Source organism: Haliotis cracherodii, unplaced genomic scaffold (assembly GCF_022045235.1).
Source record: "Haliotis cracherodii isolate W230 unplaced genomic scaffold, xgHalCrac1.p SCAF_9, whole genome shotgun sequence".
NCBI classification, from domain to species: domain Eukaryota; kingdom Metazoa; phylum Mollusca; class Gastropoda; order Lepetellida; family Haliotidae; genus Haliotis; species Haliotis cracherodii.
The window spans coordinates 58,423,834-58,445,008 of record NW_027266343.1 but is presented as its reverse complement, the minus strand read 5'-3'; the positions used below and the strand labels follow the sequence as shown (position 1 = coordinate 58,445,008).

Genomic DNA, 21,175 nt, shown 5'->3' with positions numbered 1-21,175 from the left:
TTCGAGAGGTGGGGTAGTCAAGCGGGTAAAAGTCCGCTCGTTACGCCTGAAGCCCTTGTTCGATTCCCAACGTAGGAACAATGTGTGAAGCCCATTTCCGGTGTCTATCGCCGTGATGTTGCTTAAATATTACTGAAAGTGGTGTACTCACTCACTCACTCGAAACAGCTGACAATATCACATCATAGTTTTTAAACTATTATTCAACAAAGCTGTTTCGCACATGGTTTGCAGGTCCCATGTTGATGAACGATGGCGTGCCAATGGCTGCTCTCTGAGAAACAATAAACCGTTATTAACAGCATAAAAAATATTCCACGTTTTTAAAAAACACGGAACAAAACAAATTTCGTTTTGAAACACACAACAAAACAAATAAATACAGTGTCGCTGAAATCAGTACTTGGACAAACGAACATGTTTCTCCTCAGGCCTATTTGCTCCTGATCCCGAGGCAACGCTGTGATAGGTCGTGTCACTCACATCGTCCCGTGTCATGAACTTTCTCAGATTGACGACTGCGACCTTGACATCTCGCATCAACGTCGTAAAGTCAAGGACGACGATACTGCCGAGTGACGCCACGAGAACAAGGATCCCCACATAGCCAATCGACTGCGCGGACGGACGAGAATCCGGGACACTGATGCGCTTCCGGACTGTAGCGGAAATGTTTTCTTTATTGAGTAAGAGTCTGCTGTATATTCGTTTAATCTCGATCTCAAGCTGTTCATGGGTCATGTTAAACATGGCGACAAACGCGTTGCATTCACACATACAGTCGGCAGTGTTGGTGATGTTTGTGGCCAATGCCGTCAGCCCATAATCGACTGTCGTTATGAAGGAGGATCCGGATACTCCTGAAATAAATAGATGTAGATAAATAAGATGTTTTGTTTGTTTGTTTATTTGTTTATTTTTTAACGCCGCACTCAGCAATATTCCAGCTATATGACGGTGGTTTGTAAATAATCGAGTTTGGGCCAGACAATCCAGTGATTGACATCATGAAGATCGATCGACGCAATTGGGATACGATGACATGCATCAACCAAGTCAGCGAGCCTGGCCACCCGATCCCGTTAGTCGCCTCTTGCGACAAGCATGGTCGCCATTTAATCCGGATCTTCACGGGTCACATAAAAAGGAATGGGAAGGACATGCATGAACAGTATTCCCCTATCATTGAGTGACTGAGTGAGTATAGATTTACGCCGCTTTCAGCAATATTCCAGCAATATCACGGTGGGGGACACCAGATATGGGCTTCACACATTGTACCCATGTCGGGAATCAAACCCAGGTCTTCGGAGTGACGATCGATCGCTTAACCACTAGACTACCCGACCGCCCAATCACCTATCACAGCGTCTGCTCAGTGACAAAAAACAGGTACGCTGATGATAAAGTAGATGTTTCAGCTGATAATGCTGACTTCCGGGAAAAATTATATTGTTTATTTCGGGGCATCGGACAACTTCAGTGTGTATAATGTTTTCACCGGCGCAACCGGTTGACTGTGCAAGTACATGTTGGAGCTGTATGGCGTCTACGGGCCTGTTCCTGTAGCCGGACCACCGCTTTCACACCAGAATGAATTATTTCCAAGACGCGATGATAAAGGTGGTTTAAAACAAAATGGCTACTAATTGCGTTAACTGGAATGCTAGGTCAACAACACCTTGGCCAAATAAAACAGGTTAGTTCATCAGCGGTGTTTTAGGGCGGTGGGGTAGCCTAGTGGTTAAAGCGTTCGCTCGTCACGCAGAAGACCCGGGTTCGATTCCCTACCTGTGTACAATGTACAATGTGTGAAGCCCTTTCTGGTGTCCCCGGCCGTGATATTGCTGGAGTGTTGCTCCCAGCGATGTAAAACTGTTCTCATGGACTGAATGACGCTATTGTCTGGCGTTTGTGTTCTTAAAATAAGCTGGGGTGTAGGATACAGATGTAAAGATGTCTGCCAGATGACCTCGGCTTACATTTACCCAGAATAACTGACATATCTATCTTCGACCATTCTTTCTTGAATGTAAATGACTTTAATAAACAAAAATAAACTATGAGACAAGACTGCTATGACCTCCACAGCACCATGGACCAAACATCTGCAAGCTCAACATTCAGAGCACATCGTGTCTTTCCGGAACCAACAGTTCAGTCTGATTCCTTTTGTATTTAGAGTCATATTTATCTCGCTTTAGCAAGCACATCACAAAATACAGTCACGAAAGCAAATTGGAGCCCAGATAGCACGTGCTGACTTCCACCATCATAGAGCATTACGAGGAAATCAATATGTATTTCTATATGTAGATGCAAAAGACAAATAGTTGCAATCATTTCACATTTGCGTTTGCCTTTGAAGCCACGGCAGTGCCGTTTATCTGTTTTTCAAACACACAATAGTGAAAACCTCTTACATAATGTTTCTGCTCTGATTTCCGCGACAACAAAATCCAGTTTGTCAATAGCTAACGAGCATTATCGTTGAACACTTGCACGAATCTAATGCCCCTGTCTACTTTACGTTAAATCCATAATCAATAACTTCATGCTTTAAGGTACATTGGCCTGTCCTTGTCTGACATTGTTGTTGTTATATAACAGAGGTTGGGTGAAATTGAGCTTAACGTCGGGTCATGATTATTGCACTTACAAAGCGACGTGAATGTACAAGTCCGGGCTGATTCCGATTTTACGGAGCTAGCCCACTTAGAAACCATGCTGCACTGTAACATGAATATCCCACTCAGACAAAGTAAACTGACTCCGAACCGACCACTCGGTTAATGCCGAGCGCCAGGCGGGGTAACAACAAGTACCATCGTTTAACGTCTTTTGGTATGACGCGACCTGGGATGACCTCCGGACATTCCGCTGTCCGGCAGACGCTCTACTACTAGACCACTCAGACGGTCTGGTATATAAAATAATCTAGATGGGTATAAATCTAAAAAAATAAAGTTTGGAGGTCGGTTGATAACGTAGAAAGAATTGCGTAATGTTGTGGACATTACGTGATGTCACAGAGTTATATCCACAAACACTTGTGTCAGTTCCGCCAATTGTTTCATTTTGACAGGTCAATAAAATAAGCTGGGTTCTGTGACCTTTGGAAAATGGACAAACTTGAGAAACGTGCGGTGATAAGGTACTTGCAAAATAAGAGCTCAACACCAAAGCCATTCATGAAGATATAAGTACAACAGGAGGGTTGGATACCCCTTTCTGTGTCACCGTAAAGAGGAGCAGCAGAGTAAAGCGTGGAAGGGAGAGCCTTGAAGATGACCCCCCAACCTGGGAAACCAGTCGCGTCAGCATTTCCAGAAATGACCCATCGAATCCACGACATGGTGATGACCGACGAATGATTGAGCTCATATTGCTAGTTCAGCAGGCATTTCTCAGGAGAGAGTATATTCCATTGTCACAGGAACGTTGGCAATGAAACTGTCTTCAGAGAGCTGATAAACGCCCCAGGTAATCTAACTCTGTTTGAAGCTGATCCAGAAAGGTTTGTGACTGTGGATGAAAGCTGGGCCCAAATAACAATCAAAACAGTTGAAGCATTTGAAATTAATTACTACCCCCAAAGAGCCAAAGACTTTCCCACCAGATAAAAAGCTTACGGCCTCCGTCATCTGGGATCCGATGAGTCATCCTGGTGGATGTCTTCCACGAGGCCAGACAATGAACGGAGCATATTGTGCTTTACTTCTGAGGCGCCATGCCGTGCTGGCACTGTTCAAAACGGCGTTAACGCATGTCTTTCACTCACGATATGGTATACATGTATCAGTGTGTGACCAGCAAACAGTGTTCATTGTACTAAATCTCCGTGACTACACATTAATGAGCGAACAGTAAATCAAACAATCATTACTTCATGTGATTACTTCATTCGGGGACAAACGGGCAGAACGCAACCGGAAATCGTTTGTATCAGAGCAATTATTTTAATGGCGGCTCTCAATTACGTGATTGGAAAATTAAAAGATTAGGGACCAGTTGTGTCGACAGGAAACCGTGAATACCCGCTTCAGACAGGGAGTCCATATTCAGTGGTCGCTAAATAATGCAAATATAAGTCTGCGATAGAAAAAAACAGCGTTATTTATTAATCAATAACTGATACTGATGAGGTGCAATTGTTCAGGTGTTCAAATACGTCCCTCATATGGCCAAGTACGCCTTTTGTCTGTTTCCTATCTGTACGAGGGGCGGTCGCTTAGCCTAGTGTTTAAAGCGTTTGCTCGTCACGCCGAAGACCCGGGTTCGATTCCCGACATGGGTACAATGTGTGAAGCCTATTTCTGGTGTCCCCCGCCGTGATATTGCTGGATTATTGCTAAAAGCGGCGTGAAACCATACTCACTCACTCACTCACTATCTGTACAATGATGTTAGTGTGTGTTGACCTGGTGTTGCGATATCGAGCTGTGATGCGAACCGAATGCGAAATCTTGAATAAGAACCAAGATGGTGGGTGTCACTCCTTGCTTCTATGTATGTATATAGAGGGGTGTCATTTGTTTTCTATAGGAATATATTATGTTATACACGCTATCATCGAATTCCTGAGTGTTCCAGCTATATAACGGCGGTCTGTAAATAATCGAGTCAAGACCAGACAATCCAGTAATTAACATCATGAGCATCGATCCACGCAATTGGGATACGATTACATGCATCAACCAAGCCAGCGAGCCTGGCCACCCGATCCCGTTACTCTCCTCTTACGACAAGCACAGTCGCCTTTTACGGCAAGCATTGGTTGTTGAAGACCTATTCTACACCGGAACTTCACGGGTTGCGTATGAATGAACGGCTGCACGATCAGATCACTCACGCCAAAATGCTCGACACAAATTATTCGAAAACGTGGAAGTGTGCCTGACTTAACTAACAATAACAATTCGTATTGAAGTCCGGCGTTTAACTTTGATGAGCACACTCATTTCGATTTTTTTTTTTTCAAAAAGGTCAGACAGGAAGTAAAATCAGTTGATAGATCAAGGAAACGAACCATGTTGATTGCACAGCTTGGGGTACCACGTAGCGAGTGGCCGACTGTATGGCTGAGATTAAAAGAGCGTGCTCTTTGGATGTTTATATACTCTCTTCAAAAAAAGAAACGCATAGGTAGATTTTTAGTAAATGTATTGTACCTAGTAAAATCGATATATTTAATTTAATATCATAGATACAAATATGAAATTTTGGAGCTCGATAGTCACGTGTTGTCGTTGTACAAAGGCATTGAAAACTGTACATTGTCATGTCACATAAGGCCACAAGGTTGCGCTTAACTCAGTAGCAATCGCGGCTCTGCATCTCCTCGGCACTGACTGGATAAGTGTACGAATTCTGTCCTGCGGAATTCTGCGCCATTCTGCTTGTAACGCTTTAGCCAGTTGTGGGAGTGTCTGCGGCGTGTTTTGACGTTGACGCACATGTCGATCAAGTTCACCCCAGAGGTGTTCGTTTGGGTTGAGATCTTGAGATCTCGACGGCCAGGGCAAGACGTTGATGTTGGCATAAGAGGTAGTCTACTGTGACACGAGCTGTGTTCGGTGGAGCATTGTCCTGTTGAAACAGTCTCTCTGGCGGTCAATGATTGGAAGAAGGTGAGGTTGAAGAATTTGATTCATGTAGCGATTTGCAAGCCACAACCAAGCCAGATCTCGTGGTTTAGGATATGGCCCCCAAAACCCTGACACTACCACCACCGAATTTATCGAATGTGGGGCAAAACGCTCATTTCAACGGCGTTAACCTCGCCGGTGAAGAAAAAATCGTGATTCATCGCACTCGACTCCAGTTTCGCAAATTCCAAGACTTGAGGGGTGGTCGGGTAGCCTAGTGGTTAAAGCGTTCGCTCGTCACGCCGAAGACCCGGGTTCGATTCCCGACACGGGTACAATGTGTGAAGCCCATTATTGGTGTCCCCCCCCCGCCGTGATATTGCTGGATTATTGCTAAAAGCGGCGTAAAACCATACTCACTCACTAAAGTATGTTGTTCAGGGCTACGTTTGTTTTATTGCAATAAAATGTATGAGAATGGAGACCGTCTGTCTACTGTTTAGTGGTGATATAAAGACTCTCTCACTCCAGAGTCACGTGATCAGTTTAAGGAGTCGTAAACACATTCACAAAGTATTGTCATTTCCTGAAGTATTAATGGACTACTATTTATGGAGGCCCCGGAAATGAGAAATTTGTTTGGTGCAGCTTAGCTGGAAAATAACAACGCCTCGCTTTGTAGTGCAATCATTTCCGATGTGAAGACAGTCTTATCGACAGATCGTGTATTGATCTGCCGTGCTGCTATCTCTCCCTCGATCTGGCGCCGGAATGGCTGACTGTTTTATCACTAATAGATAATATTGGTCAACGTGTTAGTCTTAACAGGATCCCTGCGCGGCAAGCTCAGGTACTGACAAACGAACCCTCAAGGGTGGAAATAAATATCAAGTAATGAATGCTTAATTCTGTTAAAGGACGGTTTGTATGTGTGACGTGTCGATTCCCAAATTGAAACAATATTTTAACCCAGAAATCTGTACGTAAAAGAACCTAGTGTGAAACTAACAAACAACAAAACGGTATGCAATTAACAACTGTATTACAAAAGTCACCAATTTTACAAATTAATACAAATTACTGCACAGAATTTTCAAAGGCAGTACACAATAGAGAGGTAGTACAGTATTCAATGACAATATATAATATGACGACAGTAGTCAGTATCAAATACCAAAATACAGTGGGGATAGCAAAAGGCAATGATAAGAATATATATTCACCCAGTGGCGACAGTTTTCAAGCTTCCGTGATTGGCTAGGCAGGGAATCAGGGATGATGAGTGATCCTCACATGAATGCTGGTTCCGAAGTGATGAAATGTGGAAGAGAAACGTAAACACGCTCTTGTCCTATTATATACACCTAGCTACGGGAAGTGCCCTCACCAGTCTAGCGGTACTAGAACATTACAGAGTTTTCTGCATATATCCACGACCACGGAAGTTTACACGCCCCACTAGCATCTAAACATAGTAACCTCCTGACGACTGTCTACACTAAACACCACCACATTCCTGACGACTAAGTAACTGTCCAATCACAATGCAATGAGCGTCTACCGAATCTCAATAAGAAACAATGTAAGCAGTTACAATCATTGTCCATCAATAAAATACACTGCCATGTAACAGTTTGTTGGTTGGTTTTTAACGCAACACCCAGCTGGGTTTGTAAGAAATGGCCAGTTTTCATGTTGTTGAGAGTCTTCATTATCAAAAAGTAAGAACATTGAGTTAATCCAAACATGTCATATAAACACGTATAACGATGACTTTGACAAATATATACGGAATGATTTGAATAAAGGTCATGGCAACGTTATAATGTTCACGATGTTGAAGATGAGAAGCACTTTTTACTTTCATGTCCTACAAACTTTCTCAGCGACCCGACACAACAGACGATGCTTGGAAGCAATTATTATTTCAAAACAAATCAACGCTGGCAACTACAACTTTCTATCACATTTGCGAAGCAATATTTTATTAAAGTCTTTGAACGGCATTTAGAAGTGATAATCATAAGGAAGAGAATTTATGGATGACGACCTCTTTATTATGACGAAACATAACGTTTCGGAGTATATGCTTGCTCCTTCATCAGGTGAATGAATGCTATGAGGCAGACAGCATATATACGTACATGAAAGAACAACACAAGAAATAAGACAACAAAAGGTGAAAACTAACAAGGGAGGCCAACTGATAATTGCCGCTGATGGGTGATTAGCAAAAGACAATAGAAGCCAATACTTTACAGAAATTGGCGCTGATGGTTATTGATAACTGGATTATCATTGATTGATACTGGGCAAACAGAAGGCCTCCCTGGTTAGTTTCCACCTTCGGTTTCCCCTTTAGTTTCCACTTCCTTTCCACATGTACATTTATATGCTCTCTGCCCCTGAAGGGCCTTACCACTATCGCTGCTACCTTACCGCTATCACTGCTACCTTACCGCTATCACTGCTGCCTTACCGCTATCACTGCTGCCTTACCGCTATCACTGCTGCCTTACCGCTATCACTGCTACCTTACGGCTATCCTGCTGCCTTACCGCTATCACTGCTACCTTACCGCTATCACTGCTACCTTACCTCTATGACTGCTGCCTTACTACTATTACTGCTGCCTTGCCGCTATCACTGCTGTCTTACCGCTATCACTGCTGCCTTACCGCTATCACTGCTACCTTACCGCTATCACTGCTGTTTAATCGCTATCACTGCTGCCTTACCGCTATCACTGCTGCCTTACCGCTATCACTGCTGCCTTACCGCTATCACTGCTGCCTTACCGCTATTACTGCTACCTTACCGCTATCACTGCTGCCTTGCCGCTATCACTGCTGCCTTACAGCTATCACTGCTGCCTTGCCGCTATCACTGCTGTTTAATCGCTATCACTGCTGCCTTACCGCTATCACTGCTACCTTACCGCTATCACTGCTACCTTACCGCTATCACTGCTGCCTTACCGCTATCACTGCTGCTCTACCGGTATCACTGCTGCCTTACCGCTATCACTGCTGCCTTACCACTATCACTGCTGCCTTACCGCTATCACTGCTGCTCTACCGGTATCACTGCTGCCTTACCGCTATCACTGCTACCTTACCACTATCACTGCTGCCTTACCGCTATCACTGCTGCCTTACCGCTATCACTGCTACCTTACCGCTATCACCGCTGCCTTACCGCTATCACTGCTGCCTTACCGCTATCACTGCTGCTCTGCCGCTATCACTGCTGCCTTACCGCTATCACTGCTGCCTTACCGCTATCACTGCTGCCTTACCGCTATCACTGCTGCCTTACCGCTATCACTGCTGCTCTACCGGTATCACTGCTGCCTTACCGCTATCACTGCTACCTTACCGCTATCACTGCTGCCTTACCGCTATCACTGCTGCCTTACCGCTATCACTGCTGCCTTACCGCTATCACTGCTACCTTACCGCTATCACTGCTGCTCTACCGGTATCACTGCTGCCTTACCGCTATCACTGCTGCCTTGCCACTATCACTGCTGCCTTACCGCTATTACTGCTACCTTACCACTATCACTGCTGCCTTACCGCTATCACTGCTACCTTACCGCTATCACTGCTGCTCTACCGGTATCACTGCTGCCTTACCACTATCACTGCTGCTATACTGCTATCACTGCTGCCTTACCGCTATCACTGCTGCCTTACCGCTATCACTGCTGCCTTACCGCTATCACTGCTACCTTACCGCTATCACTGCTACCTTGCCGCTATCACTGCTACCTTACCGCTATCACTGCTGCTCTACCGGTATCACTGCTGCCTTACCACTATCACTGCTGCTATACTGCTATCACTGCTGCCTTACCGCTATCACTGCTGCTCTACCGGTATCACTGCTGCCTTGCCACTATCACTGCTACCTTGCCACTATCACTGCTACATTACCGCTATCACTGCTACCTAACCACTATCACTGCTGCCTTACCACTATCGCTGCTACCTTACCGCTATCACTGCTACCTTACCGCTATCACTGCTGCCTTGCCGCTATCACTGCTGCCTTACCACTATCACTGCTGCCTTACCGCTATCACTGCTGCTCTACCGCTATCACTGCTGCCTTACCGCTATCATTGCTACCTTACCGCTATCACTGCTGCGTTGCCGCTATCACTGCTATCTCACCGCTGTCACTGTTACCTTACCGCTATCATTGCTGCGTTGCCGCTATCACTGCTACCTTACCGCTATCACTGCTGCCTTACCGCTATCACTGCTGCCTTACCGCTATCACTGCTACCTTACCGCTATCACTGCTGCCTTACCGCTATCACTGCTACCTTACCGCTATCACTGCTGCCTTACCGCTATCACTGCTGCTCTACCGGTATCACTGCTGCCTTACCGCTATCACTGCTACCTTACCGCTATCACCGCTGCCTTACCGCTATCACTGCTGCCTTACCGCTATCACTGCTGCTCTACCGCTATCACTGCTGCCTTACCGCTATCACTGCTGCCTTACCGCTATCACTGCTGCCTTACCGCTATCACTGCTGCCTTACCGCTATCACTGCTGCTCTACCGGTATCACTGCTGCCTTACCGCTATCACTGCTACCTTACCGCTATCACTGCTGCCTTACCGCTATCACTGCTGCCTTACCGCTATCACTGCTGCCTTACCGCTATCACTGCTACCTTACCGCTATCACTGCTGCTCTACCGGTATCACTGCTGCCTTACCGCTATCACTGCTGCCTTGCCACTATCACTGCTGCCTTACCGCTATTACTGCTACCTTACCACTATCACTGCTGCCTTACCGCTATCACTGCTACCTTACCGCTATCACTGCTGCTCTACCGGTATCACTGCTGCCTTACCACTATCACTGCTGCTATACTGCTATCACTGCTGCCTTACCGCTATCACTGCTGCCTTACCGCTATCACTGCTGCCTTACCGCTATCACTGCTACCTTACCGCTATCACTGCTACCTTGCCGCTATCACTGCTACCTTACCGCTATCACTGCTGCTCTACCGGTATCACTGCTGCCTTACCACTATCACTGCTGCTATACTGCTATCACTGCTGCCTTACCGCTATCACTGCTGCTCTACCGGTATCACTGCTGCCTTGCCACTATCACTGCTACCTTGCCACTATCACTGCTACATTACCGCTATCACTGCTACCTAACCACTATCACTGCTGCCTTACCACTATCGCTGCTACCTTACCGCTATCACTGCTACCTTACCGCTATCACTGCTGCCTTGCCGCTATCACTGCTGCCTTACCACTATCACTGCTGCCTTACCGCTATCACTGCTGCTCTACCGCTATCACTGCTGCCTTACCGCTATCATTGCTGCCTTGCCACTATCACTGCTACCTTACCGCTATTATTGCTGCGTTGCCGCTATCACTGCTATCTCACCGCTGTCACTGTTACCTTACCGCTATCATTGCTGCGTTGCCGCTATCACTGCTACCTTACCGCTATCACTGCTGCCTTACCGCTATCACTGCTGCCTTACCGCTATCACTGCTACCTTACCGCTATCACTGCTGCCTTACCGCTATCACTGCTACCTTACCGCTATCACTGCTGCCTTACCGCTATCACTGCTGCTCTACCGGTATCACTGCTGCCTTACCGCTATCACTGCTACCTTACCGCTATCACTGCTGCCTTACCGCTATCACTGCTACCTTACCGCTATCACTGCTGCCTTACCGCTATCACTGCTGCTCTACCGCTATCACTGCTACCTTACCGCTATCACTGCTACCTTACCGCTATCACTGCTGCCTTACCGCTATCACTGCTACCTTACCGCTATCACTGCTGCTCTACCGGTATCACTGCTGCCTTACCGCTATCACCGCTGCCTTACCGCTATCACTGCTGCCTTACCGCTATCACTGCTGCCTTACCGCTATCACTGCTGCCTTACCGCTATCACTGCTGCCTTACCGCTATCACTGCTGCCTTACCGCTATCACTGCTACCTTACCGCTATCACTGCTGCCTTGCCACTATCACTGCTACCTTACCGCTATTATTGCTGCGTTGTCGCTATCACTGCTGCTTTACCGCTATCACTGCTGCCTTGCCACTATCACTGCTACCTTATCGCTATCACTGCTACCTTGCCACTATCACTGCTACCTTGCCACTATCACTGCTACGTTACGGCTATTATTGCTGAGTTACGGTTGTCACGGCTACCTTACGGCTATTATTGCTGTGTTACGGCTGCCACTGCTGCCTTACGGCTATTATTGCTGTGTTACGGCTGCCACTGCTACCTTACGGCTATTATTGCTGTGTTACGGCTGTCACTGCTGCCTTACGGCTATTATTGCTGTGTTACGGCTGCCACTGCTACCTTACCGCTATTATTGCTGCGTTACGGCTGCCACTGCTGCCTTACGGCTATTATTGCTGTGTTACGGCTGTCACTGCTACCTTACGGCTATTATTGCTGCGTTACGGTTGTCACTGCTGCCTTACGGCTATTATTGCTGTGTTACGGCTGCCACTGCTGCCTTACGGCTATTATTGCTGTGTTACGGCTGCCACTGCTACCTTACGGCTATTATTGCTGCGTTACGGCTGTCACTGCTGCCTTACGGCTATTATTGCTGCGTTACGGCTGTCACTGCTGCCTTACGGCTATTATTGCTGCGTTACGGCTGCCACTGCTGCCACTGCTGCCTTACGGCTATTATTGCTGTGTTACGGCTGTCACTGCTGCCTTACGGCTATTATTGCTGCGTTACGGCTGTCACTGCTGCCTTACGGCTATTATTGCTGTGTTACGGCTGTCACTGCTACCTTACGGCTATTATTGCTGTGTTACGGCTGTCACTGCTACCTTACGGCTATTATTGCTGCGTTACGGCTGTCACTGCTGCCTTACGGCTATTATTGCTGCGTTACGGCTGTCACTGCTACCTTACGGCTATTATTGCTGTGTTACGGCTGTCACTGCTACCTTACGGCTATTATTGCTGTGTTACGGCTGTCACTGCTGCCTTACGGCTATTATTGCTGCGTTACGGCTGTCACTGCTGCCTTACGGCTATTATTGCTGTGTTACGGCTGTCACTGCTACCTTACGGCTATTATTGCTGCGTTACGGCTGTCACTGCTGCCTTACGGCTATTATTGCTGCGTTACGGCTGTCACTGCTGCCTTACGGCTATTATTGCTGTGTTACGGCTGCCACTGCTGCCTTACGGCTATTATTGCTGTGTTACGGCTGTCACTGCTGCCTTACGGCTATTATTGCTGTGTTACGGCTGTCACTGCTGCCTTACCGCTATTATTGCTGTGTTACGGCTATTGTCACGAAACACCGAAGAATGAGGATCGGATGGTTACAAATGTGACCTAGTTGGCTGAATGTCCTCGCGGATCTTGTTTGTGTGGCCCTGATTCTACTATGTACATACCCAATGATGTGGCTGGAGTATAACTGGCTGCGGCTGGATAAGCCGGGCGCTTTGTAGACAAGGTAAAGATCATGTACAATATCCTATGTGGCATTCGTGACCAATTCGTGTCATTCCGGGATAAGCCGAAAACATTAGTAATGGGCTACGGAAAGTTGCGAGTATTGACGAATGATGACAACTTGCTGCCGAGGTTGGCAATAAAATAACTGAAAAATGTTAATATCAGTATGGCGTCCTTGAACAATCGTCACAGAACACAAAAGTGAAAAAAGCAAAGAATTCATCTCATTTGATAAAACTAGTTAATTTTCCGTGACTGACCAAAATTCAAAACATGTCTTATTCATTAAATTGTTTCAACGAATTTAACACCTGTGCGTTACTCTGTTTAGACTATAACGTTATAGAGTTTTTTTTCCAATCAAAGAATAATAAAAAACGTATAACTTTCACAAGACGGGAGTCGGAATCGATTTATCTCGATCACATGATAAACTGATAACTCATGTTTATGGCATGCCAAATACGTGTCGTGTTATGTTTTTATCAAATTGATTTCTGTATCATAAAAAATATAATGGCCTGATTATCTCGGAGAACGTAAAAACCTGATATTGATCAGATATTTCTTAACATTGGATCTCCGCGCAAGGTGCTAGATGAATGGAATAATACGGTGGGGGAAGCTGTACTATGTTATCGGCGTAGGGAGAGCGATACTTTCAATATGAGCCAAACAAGTCGAATTAATTCTAATATTACTGCGAACAAACAAAGAGCTCCACACAAACACTAAGACATTTAAGTAATGAGTCGGAAGAGTGGCAGATTTGAAACGTAATAGCTGGAGGTTAATCTCGGTTCATTGGCGCCAAAGAAACTTGTTTGCATCTTCGTCACTTGAGAACAGTCATTTTGAAGAATCGATGTCAACGATCTATCATTTGGACTGGTAACGACATAAGTTACAAGAATACATAGCGTGTCACGGGCGGAGATTCAGGACGTGTGCTTGATTGGTTGTTTCCTCGTCATGTCATCGTGGATAACTCACAATTACACCCGCCTACCGGAGCATTATGAGCACGCGTATATCAACTACCACCCATTGTACTTACATGTATATAAGCCAGTTGGTTGCGTCTGTTGGACAAGATGATGTTAATGTCACATCAGCGGTTGCGCCTTGTGGTTAAATGACTACAGTTTATTGCCAAGTGGTGATAGCTGGAGAGGCCATTTATGGAATTCTGTAAGTGACATTGTCGCGTTCAGGCGATCTCAACCGAGTAATTTAACAAAAAAGACGCAATGTGGTATTCCATCTTTTAGAATAAAATGTGTATATATTTCTGAAATAGAAAACACGAGGACGGGACATGATTTAAATATTATGCAATACGTTCCTTTACGATACGACTCGATACGTTACATATTTCCATAGAAAGGTCGCAATACGTGACATATCTCTAGAAAGGTCGCAATACGTGACATATCTCTAGAAAGGTCGCAATACGTGACATGTCTCTAGAAAGGTCGTGATACGTTACATATCTCCATAGAAAGGTCGCAATAAGTGACATGTCTCTAGAAAGGTCGTGATACGTTACATATCTCCATAGAAAGGTCGCAATACGTGACATGTCTCTAGAAAGGTCGCAATACGTTACATATCTCCATAGAAAGGTCGCAATACGTGACATGTCTCTAGAAAGGTCGCAATACGTGACATGTCTCTAGAAAGGTCGCAATACGTTACACATCTCCATAGAAAGGTCGCAATACGTGACATGTCTCTAGAAAGGTCGCAATACGTGACATATCTCTAGAAAGGTCGCAATACGTGACATATCTCTAGAAAGGTCGCAATACGTGACATATCTCTGGAAAGGTCGTGATACGTTACATATTTCCATAGAAAGGTCGCAATACGTGACATATCTCTAGAAAGGTCGTGATACGTTACATATTTCCATAGAAAGGTCGCAATACGTGACATATCTCTAGAAAGGTCGCGATACGGTACATGTATCCATAGAAAGGTCGCGATACGTTACATATCTCCATAGACGAAAGGCGATATGTTACAAATCTGCATAGAAAGATCGCGAGACGTTACATATCTCCATAGAAAGGTCGCGATACGTTACACATCTCCATAGAAAGGTCGCGATACGTGACACATCTCTAGAAAGGTCGCGATATGTTACATATCTCTGGAAAGGTCGCGATACGTTACATATCTCCATAGATGAAAGGTCGCGATACGTTACATATCTCCATAGATGAAAGGTCGCGATATGTTACATATCTCCAGAAAGGTCGCGATACGTTACATATCTCCATAGATGAAAGGTCGCGATACGTTACAAATCTGCATAAAAAGGTCGCGATACGTTACTTATCTCCATTGACGAAAGGTCGCGATACGTTACATATCTCCATAGAAAAGTCGCGATACGTTTCATATCTCTAGAAAGGTCCTAATACGTTACATTTATCTAGAAAGATCTTGATACGTTACATATCTCTAGAAATGTATATAACAACAATTCGATCTTTATCTTTACGCAGATCTTTAACGAAGTTCAGGTCTGGTATACATACCCTCAATATACAATTCCAGACACTCCAAAGATAATGATGTTTTAACATCGATGTGTCCTTACTGCAAATATTACCAAGAAGATGAATACCATGTTTTATTGATATGTCCAGTATATGAAGATATAAGAATACCTGCCTAACTATTATTATACGTATCCATCACAAAGAAAATTTGTACAGTAAATGAACAGCAAAAATAGCAATATTTTTCTCAGACTTGCAGTTTGTGTTTATAAGATATTTGAAAGAAGGATAATACATTGAATATAAATAGAACTGTGTACACCACATTTAGCTACAATCTAATCAGTATACAAGTGGTGCTTCACGACGAATTTTCTTACAACAAAATGTCATTGTACTATTGGCTTCATGGCCGCAAATACGAAATAATTCTGTCTGTCCAGGAGCATCGATCTACAAAACAGGGTACGGTGACATACACCAACCTGACCAACGGAAGTTTACGACAAGCATGAGTTGCTGAAGACCTTTTCTAATCCGGATAACCACGGTGAGAATCTAGTTGATGGACACGAGGCATGGAACTACATCAACATGACAACACGTCTCCGCAGTACAGTCCTCGTTATCTCAGTGCACAGGGGAGCGAGGATGGGTCATCATGACAGGTTTTTACGTGTACATCAGACCCGTGAAGATTCAAGGGTAGAATAGGTCTTCAGCAACCCATACTTGCCGTAAAAGGTGACTATGCTTGTCGTAAAAGGCGACTAACGGGATCGGGTGGTCAGGCTCGCTGACTTGGTTGATGCATGTCTTCGATCCCAATTGCGTGGATCGATGCTCATGATATTAATCACTGGATTGTCTGGTCCAGACTCGATTATTTACAGACCGCCGCCATATGGCTGGAATATTCCTGCCTGCGGCGTTAAACAACAAACCAACCAACGTGTACATCACGTGTTCGAGCAGAGAGTTTAGGTCTATGCGAACTCGCGTTCAGAATCAGTCATTTTGATTTATCGTGATTTCAAGTTTTTGAACGTGTAAATAATGTGTCAATTGGTGATAGAGTCTATCGGCTTGTCATTGTCTACGTATAATTATGGTTTACCTTAGGTATAGGTTAGTCCACGAGGACAGTGTCTTATCGAATGGTCTGACAAACTGTTTTTGGTTTTGTAAAAGGTATTTTGAAAGATATTCAGGGACTCAATGCTCAACTGTGAAAACACTGTGTGAGTCGGCCCTGCGTGAAGCACGTGAAATGAGTTCCCCGAGCCTTTCGCACGTGCACCTCGCACTTTGCCGACTCAGGTTATGAAATGCATGTCACGGGGCAAGTATACCATTCATCTTGGACCAACTCGAGCACATTTATCAATCACCTAAATAGTACTTGCCCATGTTGATGGGCCGATTATGAGCTACCGCAGCCCTGATCAGGATAATAGTAATTTCTTTTCAATCTGTTCGTTTCGTGGAACGAAAAGCTAACAAATCACAAGTTCTGTACAAATACCAGAATGCATAGAGTAACATACTGTATAACAATTGCATAAAACATATTTCACAGTTCATAAACGATAAGCATTCAGTCCAGATGTAAGTAAATATTTAGTTGTTCATTTCATACAATTTCACCCTTGTCGCCGTGACAGAAGACTACATTCGATAGTCTTCCGTGCGGACTTTGCAGGTTCGAATCCTACAAGCGACAAACGTTTTTCATGAAGTTGTTCTGTCATCAAAATTAATGACAGGGAAAAAAGAAGTTCCGTCATTGCCAAGTGGTATTTAACTAACAATTCAGTTGGTTAGACCACGGTCAAAGATAAAGGAGCCATGGTTTAAGACCATTTATCTCTATGGGCCAAACAAAATGCTTATTTATTCTACAGTCTAATACCGACAATCCGCTTGTGTCGAACTATGGCTTACCCGACACATGTTTGGTTGATTGGATGACGTACAGTGATGTTGCCAAAAAAGTTTGCTTGTTTGTTTGTCGTAAGAGGCGACTAACGGGATCGGGTGGTCAGGCTCGCTGACTTGGTTGACGTATGTCATCATATCCCAATTGATAGATCGATGCTCATGATGTCAGTCACTGGATTCTTTGGTCCAGACTCTTTTTTGCAGACTGCCGTCATATAGCTGAAATATTGGCTGAGTGCGGCGTGAAACAACAAACAAACAAACGATCACAGCTTGTGCAATGGCATGGTTCAATTTGAAGGAAAGTTAATATGTGCGTTATCTTAGTCTTATGGGTAAAGCGCTGGTTCGTGAAGCCGGAGGTCCGGGTTCGAGACCCAACAGGGGTACAATGTGTGAAATTCATTGGCCGTGTCATCAGCCTTGTTCTGGCTGCACTTTTTGTTCTTTTGCTGAGTGCCGAATATATCGAATAGTGTAATTAGTGTTGTTTTTTGTTTTTTTCGTTTTTAAAAAAAATAATTATTTCGCATAAGGTGCCACGATTTTAAAACAGACCCTACAGGACCACGTGGCTGGTCTAACGGGTCGTAGTATGTGCAGGCTTAGTTGACATTACTTGTTCAGAGCTGCTGATATTAAATCTATCATTACATGGTAGAGTAGTGTAACGTATTTTAACTCATTGTAACTCACTGTCACTGTTGACGGATGTTGTGGGACTACGGCCCCATGATGCTCTTCTTCCATTAGCATCAACGTTACATTGGTCCTGTTCTACCTGAACGTTTTGTAACCTTTGCAACATTTCAGGGCGGGGACGGGGAACAGTAAAAATAGGCAGCGGGTATTAATTTATTGCACTCATGTTTGGAATAGAACCTGGCTTTGAGCGTGCTGAGCGGCCACCTTAACCACTGGACAAACGCACCATCCCTGCATCATGTTGTATTGTTGTTTATTTGTTGTTTAACGCCGCCGCATTCAGCAATATTTAAGCGGATGGCGGTCTTTAAAGAATAGTGTGGACCAGACAATCCAGTGATCGATATTATGAGCAACACCCTAAGCCGTCGGGGTATGATGACACGCGATCAACCAAGTCACCGAGCCTGACCACCCGATCCATTCAAGACAAGCATGGGTTGTTCGGACCTACATCGTATCTAACTCGTCCCATGTGACACAGGTAGCGCTGCAGATAGAGTTGGTTCGACTAGTTTTATACCAGAGCCAGGATTCGACCCGGTCTACCGACACTAACCACTATGCATGTTATAAATCTATGGTTAACCGGGCAGTTGGATTTAATAAATTGAACAATTTCTTTCAAAGATTATGAAACTGAAAACTATATTTGTAAGTAATCCTGTTCGTGTGTTTCGATGGTCTTTAAAGGAGTATCACTTCAAAATTGTGCCACTGAATGATGCAAGAGAAGACCTACCAGACACGTGAAGCCAGACCAGGAACGGCAGGAGACGTCGGGTGTGCACGTCCATCCCCGCTGCAGGCGTCGTCGTCAACGAAGGCGAGAAGGAATGGCGTTGTCAGAAGTCAAATGTGATATCCAGTTCATCTTCCTACCACCGAACTCGGAGATCGTCACTTTTTACCTCAGCAACCTCCATGAAACGTTAACAACCGCGACAGTCCTTTAATATTCAACAATTTACGTGAAATGAAAACTGAAAAACACAACCCCTTCTCACAGTATCATATAAATGGCTTTTGTCCAAGAAGATTTATAAATCACAAGTTGTCAGACTGTCGGTATCTTTCCGCGGCAGACGACATGTGCAGCAGGTGACGTGAGCAGACGACACTCCGAGCAGCCGACATCTAAAACATCTCCCGCTATATTCCTCCGAGGCGTCGCGTTCTGCGCTTCTTGGAAGTCCCACACGCCCATCCGGAGTTAATATATCGCCATGGCAACCAGACACGAGGGTAATCCGTCCGCCAGGAGATTTAATGTTCGTGATGGCACATGCGGATTGTCAATTTATCTAAAAGCAGCAATTATCGTATATGATCCACTAACGAAAACAAATACTACAATAGAACGGCGTGATCTCAGTCCCTCAACATTAGCTTTTAATCAGATCGCTGTTTGGATATTTACAAGTGTGATCGGTATATTGTGATGGCCGTCCGGTTGTATTGTCATTCGATTCCTCCTGCAACAGTTAAAAGCTTTCGCTGATATGATGTTGTTTTGTTCGGGTGGTGGTGTTCTGGTAATGACTGAGAACAGGGAGCATGGGGTCCTACTCATGAAGCTTTCATCGTCACCGCCAGCACTCTTTGCTTAGTTTACCGAAGATTCCAGCTTGATAGCCATAACGCCTCACTCGTCGCCCTGACGTGGTGGGTTCGCATCCCCCCCTGCTCGTGTAAACCTTACTATTGTGACCGGCATGATGGCGATACCGCTAAAGTCGATCTACCTGAATATCCACCTTCATCTACCTGAATACCCACCTTCATCTACCTGAATACCCACCTTCATCTACCCAAATACCCACCTTCATCTACCTGAATACCCACCTTCATCCACCTGAATAACCACCTTCATCCACCTGAATAACCACCTTCATCTACCTGAATACCCACCTCGATCTACCTGAATAACCACCTTCATCTACCTGAACATCCACCTTCATCTACCTGAATGCCCACCTTCATCTGCCTGAATACCCAACTTCATCTACCTGAATACCCACCTTCATCTACCTAAATACCCACCTTCATCTATCTGAATAACCACCTTCATCCACCTGAATACCCACATTCATCTACCTGAATACCCACCTTCATCTACCTGAATAACCACCTTCATCCACCTGAATACACACCTTCATCTGCCTGAATACCAACCTTCATCTTCCTGAATACCCACATTCATCTACCTGAATACCCACCTGAATACCCACCTTCATCTACCTGATTACCCACCTTCATCTACCTGAACACCCAACTTCATCTACCTGAATGCCTACCTTCATCTACCTGAACACCCACCTTCATCTACCTAAATACCCACCTTCATCTACCTGAATGCCCACCTTCATCTACCTGAATACCCACTTTTATCTACCTGAATACCCACCTTTATCTACCTGAACACTCACCTTCATCTTCCTGAATACCCACATTCATCTACCTGAATGCCCTACTTCATCTACCTGAATACCTACCTACATCTACCTGAATACACACCTTCATCTACCTGAATACCCACCTTCATCTACCTGAATACCCACCTTCATCTACCTGAACACCCACCTTCATCTACCTGAATACCCACCTTCATCTACCTGAATACCCACCTTCATCTACCTGAATACCCACCTCGATCTACCTGAATACCCACCTTCATCTGCCTGAATACCCACCTTCATCTACCTGAACACCCACCTTCATCTACCTGAACACCCACCTTCATCTACCTGAATACCCACCTTCATCTACCTGAATACCCACCTCGATCTACCTGAATACCCACCTTCATCTACCTGAATACCCACCTTCATCTACCTGAATACCCACCTTCATCTACCTGATTACCCACCTCGATCTACCTGAATGCCCACCTTCATCTACCTGA

At 44.9% G+C, this 21,175-nt stretch overlaps 1 protein-coding gene across 1 annotated transcript; it reads right to left on the bottom strand.

Annotated features, from left to right (window-relative positions):
* LOC139452571 (uncharacterized) lies at window positions 1–19,444 on the bottom strand. Its single transcript, XM_071234094.1, has 2 exons — window positions 19,013–19,444; window positions 1–860 (listed from the first exon to the last, which is right to left on the bottom strand). The coding sequence occupies exons 1-2, from the start codon at window positions 19,065–19,067 to the stop codon at window positions 397–399; spliced, it is 519 nt and encodes a 172-aa protein (XP_071090195.1). The 5' UTR covers window positions 19,068–19,444; the 3' UTR covers window positions 1–396.
* Window positions 19,445–21,175: the final 1,731 nt, after the last annotated feature.